At 41.8% G+C, this 18,646-nt stretch overlaps 2 protein-coding genes across 7 annotated transcripts in view; one reads left to right on the top strand and one right to left on the bottom strand.

Annotated features, from left to right (window-relative positions):
• The window catches only part of CPEB3 (cytoplasmic polyadenylation element binding protein 3), a 117,380-nt gene extending 102,578 nt beyond the window's left edge, over positions 1-14,802 (bottom strand). For 2 of the 6 annotated variants that reach the window (XM_061635546.1, XM_061635550.1), the window contains exons 1-2: positions 14,554-14,802; positions 2,289-3,169 (exon numbers count right to left, since the gene is read on the bottom strand). In XM_061635546.1, coding sequence (XP_061491530.1) covers positions 2,289-3,158 — 870 coding nt within the window. In that variant the 5' untranslated portion in view covers positions 3,159-3,169; positions 14,554-14,802. Of the gene's footprint in view, positions 1-2,288; positions 3,170-3,399; positions 3,568-5,286; positions 5,373-14,553 lie in introns of those variants that run through there. The other 4 variants (XM_061635552.1, XM_061635551.1, XM_061635549.1 and 1 more) reach the window with 4 other exon arrangements.
• The window catches only part of MARCHF5 (membrane associated ring-CH-type finger 5), a 40,085-nt gene continuing 31,476 nt past the window's right edge, over positions 10,038-18,646 (top strand). Inside the window, exons 1-2 of the mRNA XM_061637692.1 lie at positions 10,038-10,083; positions 14,838-15,171. Coding sequence (XP_061493676.1) covers positions 10,038-10,083; positions 14,838-15,171 — 380 coding nt within the window. The remainder of the gene's footprint in view (positions 10,084-14,837; positions 15,172-18,646) is intronic.

The raw sequence follows: 18,646 nt of genomic DNA, 5'->3' as shown, positions 1-18,646 counted from the left end.
TGGCCCCCTCTTTACTGTCCTTTCGTTGACAGGTGAAGACTTATTTATTCCAGCAGGCTTTTGGAGTAGAAGTTGTTTAAGACAGGACTTCTAGAGGTATCCCGTATTGTTTTACTGTTTGATTACATTATTCTTAGATTAGTTCTAGGTATTTTTAGGTGATGTTTAATTGTTTTAATTTTAGGTGATGTTTAATTGTTTTAATGCTGTAATGAGTTTAATTCTATTTTAAATGTAGATTTTTATATGTCCAAATTATATGTACCCATTTTTAGTTGTAAGCCGCCCTGAGTTCCAGTTCTGGGAAACGGGCAGGGTATAAATAAAGATAATAATAATAATAATAATAATAATAATACTTTGTTTCTAATAATATTTGTTTTATAAAATACTTCTACTTTCTTTTACCCAACGTATACACAAGATATGTCAATGTTTGCAATATCCATTACTGCAAACAATATCCAACAAGGCATCTTTCTTGTCCACTCCCTCCCCAAATCTGCTCTGGAGGGTTTCTGGAGCATGGGAAATGGGCTTCAGGAAAGAGGAAAGGAAGAGAAAACCCCACTGCACCAGTGGAAGTCCATTCCACAGCTGACACAACTGCATGTCACACATTATTCATAAGGAACATGTTGTACATAAGCTTCTATTTATTGGTTAATTAGGAAAAAGGGATTGTTTACATATCTAAACCTGACCTCTATGCTTCATAAAGCCAATATATAGCAACTTGTAGGTTACCATATTATCATTAGGAAGCACAGAGGCATCTAATTATATTTTACACTTCACGGAATGCACAATTACCAGAGGTAGAATGTCTCTAGAGAAGTCTGCCTGCCTGTCCACCTCCTTGACTTTTAAGAGACCAGCTGGCAGGAGCCTGCTCTTTCTTCCACATTACAGAATGAGTGGGAAATCAGCAAGTCTCTCTTTAACAGAATTTAGTAGCAAAATGAAACTGGAAGGCAACCCTCTTGTTTGAAAGGAGGAAAGCAAGCAGCATACTTAAAAACAGATTTTATTCTGCACTCATGAGTATACTGGATTTTAAATCAACCCCAACAGTAGCTGTCGTTTTATTGTAATTTATATTATTGATTGTACGACTAAAACAAAGTTACTTTCAAAGAGTGCTCCTTCAAAACCAGAAAATATACTGTTTTCACTGCTTTTTAGAAGTATAGACCAATTTATACATTTAGAAGCAACAACTTGGAATAGCCAAACAAAAAGGTTTTTATCTTCATAATCTGATACAGGGAACAAGTTAAAGTGCATGTGCCTATTATTCAATTGAGACGGCATTTAACACCAAGAGAAGTTCCATTCTACATTAAAATTTCAGAGCTTCTGTTTTCCCCAGTTTCAGTTGTTGCAACTGATCCACCTTGACATCTTAGATAACCAAACCAATGGACACTGCTGCTTTAAATATTTCAGGGCTAATGTAGCTAGTAAATAGGCTCGAATGCAATATGGTTGTGAAGGTCATGTCCTGTTGTATCTTTCTTCGATAATGTATAAAACAGAATAAAACCATATTCATTCGACACAAATACCTCATCTGCATTTCTTAATCTTCCTTGTTGCCATTAGAGATTTCCTTATTAAAAGCAACTGACACTCAAGTCAACACACATCCAAAACTCCTTCAAACCCACACCCTGAATACATTATCATGATTACACTTCAGCAATTTCAGCATTTTATTTGTATTCATCTGCCTGATTTTGCAAACACAATCCTGCTGAACCTCATTTCTCAGCAGTAACAAGGTAGAGCCATTTAAAGCAGAAAGGGTTCAGCCCTTTAATATGCAGAACCTAATTAACTAGATTCTTCAAATGTTCTTCGTTTTAGTCAGCCATTTAATTTCAAATCTGAAACTATCTACTTTAATGGATGTATGATGTTCCTATATTTCAGATTTTAAAAAAAATACTGAACAACTAAAACACATAATACATGAAGCATACAAGCTGTGGGAGGGATAGAGAGAAAGAATGGTGTCACCGAACAGCAAATATTTCTGACCTTTAAACATAAATTTAAAGGGAACAAAGAGTCTAGAAACCCAATCAGACTAATTTCTGACATATGTGAATGCTCTCAGCTACGCAGTTTGAATGATTTCAGGGAAAATGGTTAACTAAGGCAGGCATAAGCCAGAATGGCAAAAATGTCACTTGATTTTACATAGAATTATAATACAAGACAAATACTGAAATATCTGCCCTATCCCCTCTCTTGCCCTTCCTCACTCAATTAAAAGACATTACCTGAAAAGGCAACAGATTGTTACCATTGTCCGTCCTGAAGGCGTTGTCTTCCATCCAGGATTTAGGGGTTAGGGGAGCAGCCCGTGGAAACTTTGGTGGGGCAATGACATTGCTAGAGAAGGGCTTCTTAAGAGGTGAAATGGGATTAAGTGGGGATGGTACGCCAACTCCCACTCCTACACCAACACCCACACCCACTGCCCTTCGAGGGTCCCTGCCAGCTTGCAGCCCACCCCAAGGATTGGAAGGTGTACTCCAGGCCGCATTTTGGTGGTTATTCCAGCTGGAAGGGGAAGAGGTGGAGGCTGAGGAGGAGGAAGGTTTGCTGGTCATGATGGGCTGATGGCTGTAAGCAGCATTTCTCTGGGCAAAAGATGCCTGATTAGGGCTGACTGGCGATCTCCTTTGCTGCTGCTGGGCTTGCTGTTGGTGGTGCTGAGTCTGAGCTAGGCCAATCTGGGGGGAGAAAGTGCCACCAAAAACAGGATTTACATGGTGAGGGAAATTCTGGAAAAGCATTGTCCCATTGACAGGGGAAATCCCTTGAAAAAAGCTATCATCCACTGTGTTTGTGGTCCCAGTAGACCAGGTGCTTCCAAAGGAGGGAGATAAGGAAGTGCCGGCTGTAGGTTCCTGCTGAGGCTGGTGAAAACTTAAGCCTGGCAGGATGGGGGACTCCATCTGCATCTTTTCCTTGCTATTTTGGGCAGAAGGTGCTGGACCGATGCTAGTCACTTGGCTGCTATCCTCCGGTTTGGGAGTCTCTGACGTGATGGGCGTAGAAGGGGCTTCTGCTGCGTTTGGATCTTGCTGCCGCTGCTGCTGCTGCTGCTGGGCTTTGCTTTTGTCCATCAGTAAATCATCCTGCATGGTTTGCGCAGCTGAAACGAGAGGAAGGGAGGGGGACCCAGAAGACAGACTGTTAACATTCATATGGCTGCTTTAGTCTAAGCCTCTGCTGCTTGCTAGAATTCCACTGCTAGTGTAACGCCGCAGCAAGTTGCAAGGCAAGACTAACGTAATCCCCACCCCCATCCCTTTAAGAGCAAGCAGTTTGAATCAGTGTGATCGCACCACATCGCCTCCAAAAATACATTTGAAGATGCTTCACCCTTTTCGATGTCTTTTTCCCTTCAGTGTAAAGGAAGATATGCTTATAGGGCAGAGATAAACAGCAATTTCGCCACGTCTCTTTCTCTTACACCGGAACTCAGAGCTCTCGCCCTGCAATGAGAAACTGATTCTGGTTCCTGTTTTTCCGTGCACCCTCCTCCTTCCTTGTTATTTGCATACGTCAATAAATACTGCTGCGTCCTTCAGCAAGGTTAAAAAGACAGCAGCCTTTACTCTCCCCCACCCCCTTTCCTATGAATAGACTTTTAAAGGCGCCGGATACCCATTTTGCTTAATCAAAAAACCGGATCTAGCAAATAATTAAAAACACTTCAGAATCACGATCTCAAAGGCTCGAATAAACGAAAAAGCCTAAGCCAAACGACATTTTCCTCAAGCTACTGAACGGAGGGTGGTGGCGTCCTACACATGCAATTTTGTTTGCTTTAATGGTCCTTTGACCTGTCGTTTCCCATTTAAATATGGCATTTAATCATTCAAGAACAAAATTAACTTTGAGCCAAAAATACTGAAGCCTTCAGTCCCGCATAAACTGGGAGGGTAAGTATTCAGTCGCGCTAGCATTTCCTTTTAGGCATCCTGCAGAGGCTTTTTCTTCGCGTAAGCATACAAGACGAATTCATTCAATTTGACAACATAAATCACTAGATAGTAATGACAGTTTTGTCTTCTATTATTATTATTATTATTATTATTATTATTATTATTATAGAGCATTCACTTGCCTCCCCTCCCATAAGAACACTATGCGAGGAATAGCAAGAGGTTAAACAGGCCAAACAAAAGACGGCCGTCTGGATCAAACGCTAAACATTTTCATAAGTTAAACAGGCCTATTTTAAGAATATACTTTCCCCAAATAATGTTGCGACCTTCATAATGTTCTCTCTCTCAATACTATGTAATCATATCAACAAAATAACCAATACTTCAAAACAGGAGCTGGTTTGAAAAAGGTATGGAGAATTATGCAGATAGTAACTTTCTTTCACACATCTGCTAAATTCAAGAGATTCCTAGATTCAAGATCCCTCTTCAGAAAAATAGTTAATCAAGTGAAAATGGTATGAACACAGCGGAAATATATCCAAGCAAGGTGCTGATCTGTGCGCACCAGCTAAAAATAATGCCTTGTAGGGAGCGCATATAAGAGAGTATTAAGCGAAATCCCTAAGCCGAAAAGGAGCAAACTAGCGCATCTGTAGCACGCAGCTTTGCTGTTGCTGTAAGGAGTGCAGAGCAACCTTTAAAGCAGTACTGCAGTAAGCCATAATATAAAAGGCTTTGTGTTGTTTTCCATTAGCTGCACTCCGATCAAAATCACCATAACGATGAGGGAAGAAAAAAGAATACAAGAGATTTCACACAAAGAGGGACAACCAGATATATTGATCTCCTCCAGTTTTTTTAACATCCAGTTTAGGAAAACCTTTAAACAATGACCAATACTAACACTGAACTATTCCTTCCAATATAGCAGATAAACTGCATCACAATTCTTTTAAATATCTTTGTGAACTTATATTGAGACACTACCTAGTACTGTTTTCCACATCGCTTCTTATACGTGAGATTTCACTACAGATCCCACCCCTCTCTGTCAAGGTCAAGACTTAGCATTAAGTGAATGCAGACAAACTGAAGAGAGAAAAACTGGATGTACTTCTGGAAAAAAAATAGTCAACTAATTCTCTCGTACTGGGCTAATATGCAGCGCCTCCTATTTCCTCCACCCCCTTTCCAGTCCACCCAGTGTATGTATTTGTGCCAGTCTAAAGTATTATACATAAAAACCTATCCCCATAATACTTCGTTTGCATGCAGTAACCCACGTAGCCAAGGGAGAATCGCCGAGAACAGTTACCTTTTGAGTATTCTGTTTTTAAAGATCAATAAAAGGGACAGTAAGTCTATTTCCTTCTTTCGGATTTGGTATATGACAAATAGAAATTGCTCTGGCAAGAGCACTTTGACAACTGTAAGCTGAAGGCGCATGTGCAACCATGGAATTGTGGGGAATGGAGTCTTTCTACGCACAGAGGCAGGCTGGGAGAATACTGTACAAAGCAGCGAGGCACGTTCTAACAAGGGGAAGAGCTTGCAGCTACCTTACCGCTGAAAGCCACTCGATCACCCTTCAGAAGGGAAAACTGGTTTAACAAGTACCTTTGGAAACAAGCATTTTATTAGGTTCGGGTCAGTTTGATCTTAATTTAGATATGGGTCAAAACGCTTTTTTACAAAAAAAAAGATTTGACCCTGATCAAAATTAAGATACAGAAGAGCAATGGCAATCCAAAGTAAGCAATTATAATGCTAGCCAGTTGGACGTCTTTCAATGAAAAAGGGCCTTTTTTAAACAAGTTGGGGATTGACTATGGTAGCTTTGAACCAGTCTGTTTTTTCAGATGTCAGTTCCATGAAGTACAATATGGCCTTTCTTCCAACTAAACTATCTGTCTCACATTTTCATCTGATCTGAGGAAGACAGTAGAAACCCTGAATTGATGCTTGGGAATTGTGAGACAGTGGATGTCAATGAACAAATTTAATTCAGATTATATTGAAATATTGCTCTTTGTAGGATCCATGATCAGGAATACAACCCATCCTGGATGGCATTGCATTCCTTCTGAAAACTCAGGATCGCAGCACAAAGGTACTGCTTAATATAGTCCTGTTTCTGGATTCTCAGATGGTGCCTACTGATTTACGAGTGCCTTTTACCATATTTGGCTGGTATGCCACATGTTCCCTTTCCTGGAGAGGGCATATCTAGATACAGCCACACTTCATTTGTCTTCCAGCCTGAATTATTGTAACATGCTCTATATGAAGCTACCCTTAAAGTGTCCTGAACATTAATGGATGGGATTATTTCCGCCAGGCTGTTGTCTGGAGTAGCAAGCTTGAACATATCAGTCCAGTTCTATTCAATCTCCACTGGTTACCTATTAGTTTTTGGACCCAATCTGCAGGGCCTTTTGGGTTGTGGCACCAACTCTGTGGAATGCCATCGCTAGGGAGACCTACCTATTATCATCATCATCATTATTTTTACCCCGCCCTTTTTCCAAAGCTGGAACTCAGGGCGGCTTACAAATAAAACAAATACATATAATAAAAACATACAAAAACCTGCATTTAAAATTGAATTAAGCTATATATGACATTAAAACATTTAATGGTTAAAAATGGTTAAAAACAGTTTAAAGATAGTGCCATTAAGGCAGTAAAACAATACCACACACCTTTTAAATGCTATCTTCTATTCCAAAGGCCTGCCGGAGTAAAAAGGTCTTTACCTGCCAACGAAAGGACAGTCGGGAGGGGGCCATTCTTGCCTCCCTTGGAAGGGAGTTCCAAATCCTGGGGGCAGCCACTGAAAAGGCCCTATCCCGCGTCCCCACCAATTGTGCTTGTGAAGGTGTTGGGACTGATCTCAGGGCCCGGGCAGGCTCATATAGGGAGATACAGTCTGACAAATAGCCTGGACCTAGGCCGTATAGGGCTTTATAGGTCATAACCAGCACTTTGAATTGTGCCCGGAAGCAAACTGGGAGCCAGTGGAGCTGTTGTAACAGGGGGGTTATATGATCCCTGTAACCAGCCCCAGTTAACATTCTGGCTGCAGCTCATTGTACCAATTGAAGCTTCCAAGCAGTCTTCAAAGGCAGCCCCACGTAGAGTGTGTTACAGTAATCTTAACAGGATGTAACTAAGGCATGTGTCACTGTAGCCAGATCAGCACCGTAGCCAGGAATGGGCGCAGTTGGCGTACTAGTCTTAGCTGTGCAAAAGACCTCCTGTCCACTGCAGACACCTGGACCTCCAAATTTAAGGCTGAGTCCAGGAGCACACCAAAACTGCGAACCTGTGTCTTCAGGGGGAGTGTAACCCCCATCCAGCACAGGTTGAATCCCTATTCCCTGATCTGCCTTTCGACTGACCAGGAGCACCTCTGTCTTGTCTAGATTAAGCTTCAGTTTGTTCACCCTCATCCAATCTATCACTGATGCCAGGCACCGGTTTAGGGCCAAGACAGCCTCCTTGGTATTAGGTGGAAAGGAGCAATAGAGTTGGGTGTCATCAGCATACTGATGGCACCGAACCCCAAACGCTCGGACAACCTCTCCCAGTGGTTTCATGTAGATGTTGTTTCATGTACCTAGTTGCAACGCTGAACACTTTTAGACACCAAGTTAAGAACAGGCTTTTCAGAGAGGCCTTGGGACAAGAGATGCTTTAGTTCGTTTCTCTTCTGCTTGTTGGAATCCCTCCTTTTAAAATCTGTTACTTTAGTTTTGATTATATGAATGTCATTTCAATGTTCTATGCTGCTATTTTCTTTACTATTTTTATTCTTTGTAATGATATTTTGATTATTATTTTTGATTGTAAGCCACTCTGGTTTGTTCAGGAGAACAGAAGGGTATATATTTTATACTTAATAAGTGATAGGTATGATGTAGCAGTAATTAAAATGGAAGTGAGGTCAATCAAGAATTTCTTTTATATAAAAACACCACAACTATTTGGGTCAGTATATACTACAGATGAGGAAGACAGCACAGATGTTAGACATGTCCCAAATACTAATTAATAACTTGCCTCCATTTTTGATAAGGGGGAGGGTAATGATGGCCTGATGTAAAATATGAAATGTGTGCAATATTCACAATATACTGAAACCATAATTGGATAATTAGAGTATTAAAGTGGGATGACTTTTGCAGAACAACAAGTATTGTTATGCATTTGGGAGCAACATGTCTGAAGAAACAGCCACAAATCAGTGAGGCTGGATTATCACAACACACCAGTATAATGCAGTTGCAGATGCAATTCTAGTAAAAGTGCATCTTGCAAATGTCTACAAGATATCAAAAGTGTTAAAGTCATCAGGAAAATTTCTTTCTGGTAAGTCCTTCCATAGCGCAGAAGGGAAAATATATGGCTTCACATAGGGACAACACATTATTAATACATATGATGTTCTAAAAAAAAGTAGCACACTGAATGAATGTTTGGATATTTTTCCTATTATTTTGGAACTAAAATAACAGTAGGGTAGCCAAACTGCAACCTGAGAACCAAGTGCTTACCTTTATGTGTAGTGTTCAAACAGGAGATGTAGCAGCAGCTCCTTCTGCCCATTCCTCCCCTAATCCACCCCTCCTCTTCTACCTGCAGTAGCAATGGTGGCTGGTAGCTAAAGAGACTGGGAGACCAACATTATGTGGAGCCAGAGTCAATCACGTGCTGAGCTACCCCTCACTGGTTGTAAGTAAGAAGGCAGATTGATGTGGGCTAGCTGAGGGCAGACTCATGTTGGTGGGACAGTGCTCCATTTGCCCTAATAGACCAGCCTCTGCTGTACAACACTAAGCAGAATTCAGCATTTGCCCCACTACACAGTGATGGGGCTGTCTCCAGGATATGCATATTCCGAGACTCTAAGGCCAGTAAGACTGCATTGCCTCAACAGCAGCACCATTCTTGCACTGAACAGAGCATCCAAGAAGATGAGAGGCAGTGAGAGAACTCTGTTTCCACACCCTCTCTCTTTCAGGTTTCACTTAATGATCTGATTCTAGAGCAGTGGAGGAAAAGGGCTAAGGAGGAACAGGCAGGATCAGCTCTGGCTAGGTTATCTGCTGCTTCATCCCTGTCTTTAAGGTATATATTCAGGCTGCAAATTAAAAGCTAATATGCAGAAGATAAAATGTATCAGTTAGAAGGTAAACAAATGTCAGCTAACAAGAGCTTCAAATATGACAAAACACTGTATCAGAAGATAACACTTTCATTTTATAGTGGCACACCCCTTGCATGACTTCCAAAGCTACTCTGGTCTGCATAAGGAAATAGTCTCTAACAATTCTCACACACTACAATACCTAAAATTGTTATACAAACTTTTAAGTCATCCTATAATTTCTGTAGTTTTGACATGCTAAACAAAACCAATGCAAAACCAATATCAGGCATTACATAAAAATTAAAATTGGTGATGAGAAACGATGGAGTTTAATCCCTTCCTAAAATACTACTTCCATTGTGTATCAGTTTCCATTTTGGAGAACCAAACCCACACAAACGTTAGGCAGTGAGCTAATTTTAAGTGTTCTCAATTTTAGAGTGTGCCAATTTTGAAGCAAAAAGTTAATTTTTGCACATTAAAAATCATATCTGTTCAGCCTAAAATGATGCTGCTGAGTCATTCAGCAGTTTGGGCTGAGACATTACCAATGTGAGGACAATACACACTCTACCACTCTTTAATCATTTAATTCCAGCGAGGAAATTGAAATCCTGAACATATGTCTGGTTGCAGTATTGGGATGGATGAGGGCTAACAAGCTGAAGTATACTCCAGATAAAGCAGAAGTACCATGGTTTGGCAAATCTGCTAATTTGGTTAGAGATTTGGATTTGACTCTGGGTGGGGTCATACTCCCCTTGAAGGGCTATGTACAAAGTGTCAAGGCTGTCTGGAGGCACAGGTGACATCAATTGTCAGGCACATTTTTACCAGCTTAGGCTGGTTCAGCAGTTGCGGCCCTGGCTAAGATGACCTAGCCATATGCATGCCTTCGTTACATCCAGGTTGTAATGCCGTCTACATGGAGCTTGGAAGATTGTCTGAAAACTGCAACTGGTACAGAATGCAACAGGTAAAACTCTTACAGGAGCTGGGTGCTCAGATCATATTCCACCTATTCTATATCAGTTGTATTGGTTTCCTATTTGTTTTCACTGCCAATTCAATATATTGTTTTTGGCCTATAAAGCCCTATGGAAGCCGCTTTGAGGTCACCTGGTGATGAAAAGCGGCGTACAAAATAAATAAATAAATAAATAAATAAATCATGTTTTGGGACCACATTATCTGAAGGACTGCCTGCACCTGAAAGAGCCTGCCCAAGAGACCCTGCTGTTTGGCCTACCTGTGAGAGCCATTAGACTAGTGAATACTGAGGATTGGGCTCTCCCAGTGGCAGACCCATACCTTTGGAATTTCCTCCCTATGGAGATACGCATGGCCTCATAACTGCTGGTCATTTAAAAAAAAACATTTCTAAAACCACAATTATTCAAGTCCACTTGGCTGAATTGTGTTGTACTTGAAAAACCTTTTAACTGCTGCTGGGGTATGCATGCTTTGTAATTATATTTTTGTGATTTTTGTGTGTTATCTTGAAAGGTGGTTTAAAAATCTTTTAAATAAACAATTTAACCTTTAGTTTCAAATGGACAAAACTTACATCAGATGGTTGAATTAACCCTTAAGAGGATTTTTCAAGCAAACTACAGCTTTATCATATCTCCCTGGAGAAAAAGTCAAGACCACTGAACGAAAGCATATTGTTGAAAGCACCCTCCTTAGATATGGAATGTGACATTTTCTCTAAGACATCCTCCGCCAACATGGTGCCCTCCAGATGTTTTGGAGTAGAGTGTTCTTGCACTCGGGTCCTGCTTGCGGGCTTCCCCCAGGCACCTGGTTGGCCACTGTGAGAACAGGATGCTGGACTAGATGGGCCACTGGCCTGATCCAGCAGGCTCTTCTTATGTTCTTAACTCCCATGAGCCCGAGCTAGCATGACTGATGGCAGCTGTCAAAAACATTTGGAGAGCATCAGGTTGGAAAAGGCTGCTCTAGCATGTTGTTTAATTCAGTAGCTTAAGATGCTTCTTTAATGGCTTGAAAACTAAATGAACATGAGGTTTAGTGGACAATCTACCTCCTCAAGTGGAGGCTAGCACAAATAGTTTGGTTGATGGAATTAAGTCAGCAAGGATGTAGCTGGCAAACATGGATCTTGGGTGGTTCCAGGTGTATCACTTTTGAGGGAAACGTTGCTGTATGTTTCTTAACAACTGACATTTTAATAAGACACTATCTGCTTAGTGTCTGCTTAGTGCTTATTCATTTCAATCGGGCTTCAGGCCTGGACATGGGACTGAAACAGCCTTGGTCGCCGTGGTAGATGATATGAGGAGGGCATGGGATAGGGGCGAATGTACCTTCCTTGTCCTCCTCGACCTCTCAGCGGCTTTTGATACCGTTGACCACGTTATCCTCTTGGACCGCCTGAGGGGGTTGGGTATCGGGGGCACTGTATGGCAGTGGTTCCGTTCCTTCCTAGGTACCAAAGAATAGCATTGGAGGAGGAGGTTTCGGATCCCTGGCCTCTCACTTGTGGGGTGCCACAGGGTTCCATCCTCTCCCCGATGCTGTTTAACATCTATATAAAGCCGCTGGGGGCAATCATCAGGAGATTTGGGCTGCAGTGTCATCAATATGAGGATGACACACAGCTCTATCTCTCATTTAAATCTTCACCAAGGTTGTCTGTTGAAACCATGTCCAAATGTCTGGAGGCGGTGAGTGGCTGGATGGGAGGGAATAGGCTGAAGCTGAACCCAGACAAGACTGAGGTATTGTTTGTGGGTGACAAGGGAAGGTTGGGGGATGTGGACCTTGTGCTTAATGGGGTACGGTTGCCCCTGAAAGACCAGGTCCGCAGCCTGGGGGTCATTCTTGACTCCCAGCTGTCCATGGAGCCTCAAGTCTCGGCTGTGAGCTGGACGGCGCTGTATCAACTCCATCTGATATGGCGGCTGCGCCCCTACCTCCCCAATCATCTGCTCCCACCAGTAGTACATGCACTGGTCACCTCTCGCCTAGACTACTGTAATGCGCTCTACGTGGGGTTACCCTTGAAAACGGTCCAGAAGTTGCAGCTGGTACAGAATGCGGCGGCTCATCTGATTAAAGGTAGCCGCCGACAAGATCACATCACTCCTGTATTAAAGGAGCTGCACTGGCTACCGGTTGCTTACCGAACCCAATTCAAGGTGTTGGCTCTGACCTTTAAAACCCTATACGGTTTTGGACCAATCTATCTGAAGGAGCGCCTCCAGCATCGTCAGGGATGCTGCTCAACAAGATCAGCCTCAGAAGACCTTCTCTCGATCCCACCGGTTAAAATGGCCAGACTGGTGAGGACCAGAGAGAGGGCTTTTTCAATAGTGGCCCCCACCCTTTGGAATTCTCTCCCAAATGATCTCTGTCATGCCCCTTCTCTGATGAGCTTCCGCCAGACCCTGAAGACATGGCTCTTCAGGAAGGCTTTTGGGATGGCCTAGGCTTTTACAGTTGTTTTTAAATTTTAATGTTTAATGTATTGTTTTTATTCTGTACGTCGCCCAGAGTGGCTGGTGAACCAGCCAGATGGGCGACTAATAAATTCAATAATAATAATAATAATAATAATAATAATAATAATAATAATAATAGTGTGAATTTAAAAGGCACTATCACTACAAAATAATACAATGGTGAATTCACTATGCCTATTTTTTTTTAAATCACTCAGGTTTTCCCATCAGTCCCCTAGCAGAAGCATGTTGCTACTTATTTCCATATCTATATTTCTATTTACTTGGTTAATTGCTGGCTATATGCCTGTCTGCATGTTTAATCAAAATATTAAAAAGGTAAAATGAGAAAAAGTGGCAGCATTCTTTTGGCTGCTCTCCAGAACATTCTAGAAAGCAGGTTACCATTCAGTAGGAGGTTTTGTTTATTATTATAATTAATTTGACTTATTACTCACCCTTCATCCTAAGGTCCCAGGGCAGGTCACAACAATTTAAGGTATGACATTAAGAACAGTTTAAACAAATTACACTCATAAGAATAGGGTGGGTCCTAAAAATATACATCTTAAGCATCAAAAGTCAGGATAAAGAGGTGCATCGTCTGCACTCAATGAAAACTGCATGAAGTGCCACATGCATCTCTGTGGGGAGGAAGTTCCACAATTTAGGGGGAGTAACAGAGAATGCCCTCCTGGGGCCCCACTACCTTGAACTTTAGTTACACTGCACTTCAAATCTGTATCATCTCCTCATAATTTCAATGCCCAGGTATTTCTCCCCTTCCCTTTACTCAACATGTGTATTAGTAAACAAACATCTATTACAAAAATGCCTCAAATTTCACAGTACTCTTTCCCCAAGAAGGTTAGCTCTGTAAAACGACTACCCCACTGCAACCCTCTATCGACCCATAAATTGGGGCTAAGACTACCTTAATCAAATTTACCACAGCCCCAGCCCCCCAAGCTGATTTTTGTTGTATGGACAGTTTTTTTGTAGTGATTGGGGCTACTTCCATGAAAACCTGGGTTCAAATCGCTCAGTCATGAAACATTGGGTGATCTTGGGGCAGTCACCATCTCTCAGCCTAACCTACCTCACAGGCAATAGCATAGTGGCAAATCTAGAAGTGCAGGGTCCCTTCATGATAATCACATCACAGCCCATTTTAGCCACACACCTTTTTCCACTTCCCCTCATCTCCCTTGCTCTCCCCATTGTCACAGGAGTCCACATTCCATTACAACAGACATCTCTATAAGCCAGTGAGCATGAAACGGGAGGTTTGTGTTAGCTACTGAGAAGAGTCTTCTCAGTTGCTGACTCACCTCCTTTCATTCAGATTGGCTCAATTCAGCACAAAAGGACAAGGACTCTTCTCAGTGGGTAATACACTCTCTTTTCATGCTAACTAGGTCATACATAAGGACCTAGCTGGGGCCCTGATCCCAAAAAGTAATGGGTCCACACACACCTCTGCTCACAAGGGTGTTGTGAGGATAAATGGGGGAACTGGAAGAACCATGTAAGCTAAGAGAAGCTTCTGGGAGGAAATGTAAAATATAGGTGTAATAGGTGATATTCTTTAAGCAAGCACAATCAAGAAGTCACAGCTCTTTAGAAAGCCCAGCCACCCCTTTACCCACAAGGGCATCTTTAGCGGGGGGGGGGTGTTTGGAAATTGTCACCTGTTGAATGCACCAGGACACAGGAAGTGCACCTGTAAAAGCGGTGCAGTCAAAAAAAGAGCCTCAAAGACTATAGATCTTCACTGTAATGATGTAACCGAGGGATATCCCCCCTCCCCATAGCCCTTTTACCAAGTGGGAAGCGGGAAAATGATAACTGCGAAACCCTCGCCTCTCTCTCCCCTCCTCAAGAAAAAAAAGGATAATAAGAAATGGAGGGGTGAAAGAAGAACATCCCCCCTCCGAAATTGACAGTGTCAAGGTGTGCTGACCTTTCCCGCAGCGAGCGTAGCCATCTCGCCGCTTCCCCAGCCGAAGGCAAAACCCTACCCGCCCCGCGCTCACACGCAGCTGCGGGTAAGGATAGGGTCCAAGCAACTGTAACGCGCGCGCCGCTAGAAGGAGGAAGGGGGGGGGAGGGGAATTTAAATCCCCTTAGGATTAGCAAAGAGCGGGAACTACATCTCCCATGGTGCCTTGGGTGCTGTCTGCCGTATCTGGCTTGGCGTGGGTGAGAAGGGAACCTGGCGCAGTGGCGGCTCCTCTGTGAGGTAAGAGGCCCGCGCGTGCGCAGTTGTTTTTGCTCCGCCCTCCCCCTTTCTCTCAGCGATCGGAGGTTGCTGTTCTGTTGGCTCTCCTTCTCCCCTCAGCTGGCCCAGGTCGTCTCGTCAAGTGGCCTGCTCGCTCGGTGGCGTCGTTTGTCACTGCGAACGAAGCCCCCAGAACCGATTGAAGCGACTCTCTTGTCACTTTATTCTCCTTGTGGCAGGCTCTGAGCCTTGCTTTCTAGACCGGCTCCTGGCGCCTGTGGTAGCCGAGCCCCCGGGCTCCCCGCACCCGGAGAGGATGTCGGAACAGACGGGGTTGCTGATACCGCAGACCATGGACAGGTAAAGGAAAGGAAAGAAAGCTGTAAGAGGCGGTTTGGTGAGGGTGGTGTTAGAGCGGCCCATGCTGGATACACTTAAGGGGATGAGTGTAAATGTGCAGCGGGCTGAACTGAAGTAAAAGCATACAAGAACGCATCGCATCCTACGCGGCGGCGGCGGCCTATACGTGTATAGAAGGACATTGTTGGGATAAAAGTACCTGGAGGAATTGGGGGTAGCTGTTTATCCCTGCTGAAAAGTGGGTAGGAAGATAGGAAAATGGAAGAAACACGGGGTTCTTTGCGCGAGTGTTTGTGGCGTGGAGTGAGTTGCTGGTGGTGCTGCTGCTCCCTTTCCGGAGCATTCTAAGGATTAATGAGGCCCTAGGCCCAAACAGTACTCTCCCCCCATTTGCGACCAAATGTGTTCCAATATAAATTGCTTTTAGCTTACCATAGAGACGTCTTAAAGTAGCAGTTCCTACATTGCTGTTAAAAGTGTTTATGTTAACAAACATGCATACACAAAGCCTATTTAGTTGTTTGTAGATCTTACACATAAAACAGATAGTTGAGATAGAATTGTAGATGCTCTCATCGCATAGAACCCTGTGCTTATATTACCATTGTATATCTGTTCTGCCTTTCCCACTATCTGTGTCTGCGACTATCCTTCAGCACTGCCTACTGCAGAGGCTCCAGGCCCTCAGCAACAAGAACTTTAATTCTGTGGTACAGAGAAACAAGAGTGTTCGTTTCTGGCTTTTTGGTTGCAATAGCGAAACAAAGAATAAAGGGGAAAAGATTAGACTAGAAATGATTTTGTAGTAATGATAATCTCCAGGAAAAAGGAAGATAGTAATAAAAATACTAAATTAGTATGTGAATTGTTAAACAATCCAGGAAAGGATTATTGAGATGCAACTTTTGGACTGTGGTTCACTCTACAATCTTTTCGTTTCATGTTGTGTACTACTGCAAGGATCACTGCAGCCTGTCAGTTTTGGTTGGCTTACCTTCTACCCACTGTAATCATTTGTAAGATAAGGGTTCTGTTAGTAATTCTGTATACAGTACTGTATCTTGTATTTCTGTTATGGACTATCACTTAATACAGAAATAACACTGAACTGACTTATATTCTTTTTGCTCAGGGGTAGAAGGTAAACCACACAAGGCTGTTGCTCCCAAACCATATGTTTGGGAATAACCCCACTGATCTGTGCAAGGCTAAATTGTTAAATTAGTAATTTGAGGAACTGTACTCTCATTTTATTCCGTTCCAATAGTATTGCAGTTACTGGTAATCAAGAGACTGATATTAGCGTCATTATTTTCCAGATCTGTGAGTCTGTGAGTCTTTTTGGTCACATTATTTGAAATGTATTGACAGATCAAGGTGAAACACTGTCTTTCATGCACTATTAGCAGAAGGGGTTGTATAGTGTGTATAATGCAAGTTTGGAATGTTGCTGTTGGTTTGTACTCGCAAGATGAGAGATACAGGATAAAGATAGTTCTTTATTGCACCACCTTGAGAGAAATGGTTTTGTTGACTTCCCAGGAGGATCCCTCCGCCTGTGCAGCCTCTGAGACGGGCTCCCGTCTTGGATGAAACTTTTTCAGTTTTAAATCCAGTCAGAAGGGTCTTTTTTTGACTGGGGATAATTTCTTCCGGATAAGGAAGAAACGTGAGATTTCCCTCACAGCTTTGTTGTGATTGTTGGAGACTGGAATTCGTCAGAATTGTCTGTGAAAGAAGGTCTTCCAGCAGCTCGGACGGAGCGAGGATTTCTAGCTAGCTCAGCTGAATAAGTGACCCGTTTTTTTTTCTTTAAAGAAAAATGGTCTAGCCGGCAAGCATTCTCCTGTCTACGCTTATTACTTTCTTATCTATACAGCTAAAGAGATTTGTCAAAGAACCAGCAATTAAGAAAACCTGGGTGAGTCAAAACTTTCCTTCTCTTTTACTCACGGAACTAAGGGGGAAGAAAATAAAAATAGCCTATCTTTTTTTATTGCAAAAAGCTGACATGGAAAATAGCATTATAAAGATTACAACGGATGAGGGTTTTCTTTTTGATTTATAAGACTTTTGTGTAATATATGTCTGGGACTATTTTTTCTGATCTACTTTTTTTTTTACGAATCTGCTCATTCTTTCTGCTACTAGTTATTTGGACGCTGTGAACTAAAGCTGTTTTTGCACTTCTGGGCATATAAGAGATAAGGGCTGTCTAGAGTGTGACGCCAGTTGGTTTGAAAGATTAACTCCTTTGTAACTGGATAAAGAAATAAACTGCTCTTTGCTTGGGACATTGAAAATTGAAGGAGTTTTGTTCCTTTGGCTTTAAGAATGACAATTAAGAAGATCATGGATGTACAAGAAGGGACTTTATCTTTAGACATGTTTCAGAAAATAATGAATGGGATTAACTCAATAAAACAAGAACTGAGAAATAATAGTCAAGCGTTGAGAATTGAATTTGACGAAATGAGACAGGAGCTGAAAGAAATTCAGGATTCTATGAGAAAGGAGAATAAAGATAGATCTGGAAAACCAAAAAAGGATGAAAGAGAAATTAAAGGCAAGGTTCAAACTATGGAGATTGGATTAAATATGGACATGGAAAAAGATTTGGATTTCCTGGCTGTGATGGATCCTGGAGACAAATATTACGGTTTGGAACTCAGTGCTGTCCCTGAAGGAATTGAAGAGATTGGAGATAAAGATATTATCGGTTCAAAAAAATTCCTGGACTGGAAGGATTTGATGGAACTTGAAATGGAGAAAGCTAACAGAATTAATCCCTGTTTTGTGTCAATGGAAAAATCTTCAAGAGATGTGCTAGTGTATCATGTAAAAAAGAGGAATAGAGATGCGGCTTTGCAACAATACTTCAGTGATACGTTCGGAATTGATGGCAAGAAAATATCTGTGATGGAGGAAATTCCTATCAGACTTTTATTATATGACTATGACAGCAAGATTATTGTGTGCGTAAAGATGGAAGATGGAAGATGGAACCAATACGGATAATGGAAGAAGAGCGATTTGAAATTACTGGACTTAGTAGACTTGATGAGTTGGATTAATTGACATGTTTATCTAGAAAAAAAATTGATGGACATATATCTCAAGGATTGGAAACTTCTCTTTGACTTTTTGTGGAAGAATAAAATGATATGATGTTAATGAGATTTGTAACCAATTAAGATAACCGCTGGAGGAAGGTGATTTTATAATCTATTAAGATACAGGCTTGTTATATATTATAGACTTATAGCTGAACTACGACAAATCGGAAGTCAATTTTTTTATATATATTTTTCTTTTTATTGTATTAGTTATGGATTTGTGTTTTTTCTTTTTGTATTGTTTTGGTTTTGAAAATCTGAATAAAAATTAATTGGAAAAAAAAAGAGAGAGAGAAATGGTTTTGTTGGCTTTTAAAGAAGGCTTTTCAGTTTGTGCTGTTTCGGCTAAGCTAGAAGGG

Source organism: Rhineura floridana, chromosome 7, assembly GCF_030035675.1.
Source record: "Rhineura floridana isolate rRhiFlo1 chromosome 7, rRhiFlo1.hap2, whole genome shotgun sequence".
NCBI classification, from domain to species: Eukaryota; Metazoa; Chordata; class Lepidosauria; order Squamata; family Rhineuridae; genus Rhineura; species Rhineura floridana.
Note: the sequence above shows the minus strand (reverse complement) of the source record. Positions and strands in the feature narration are given on the sequence as shown.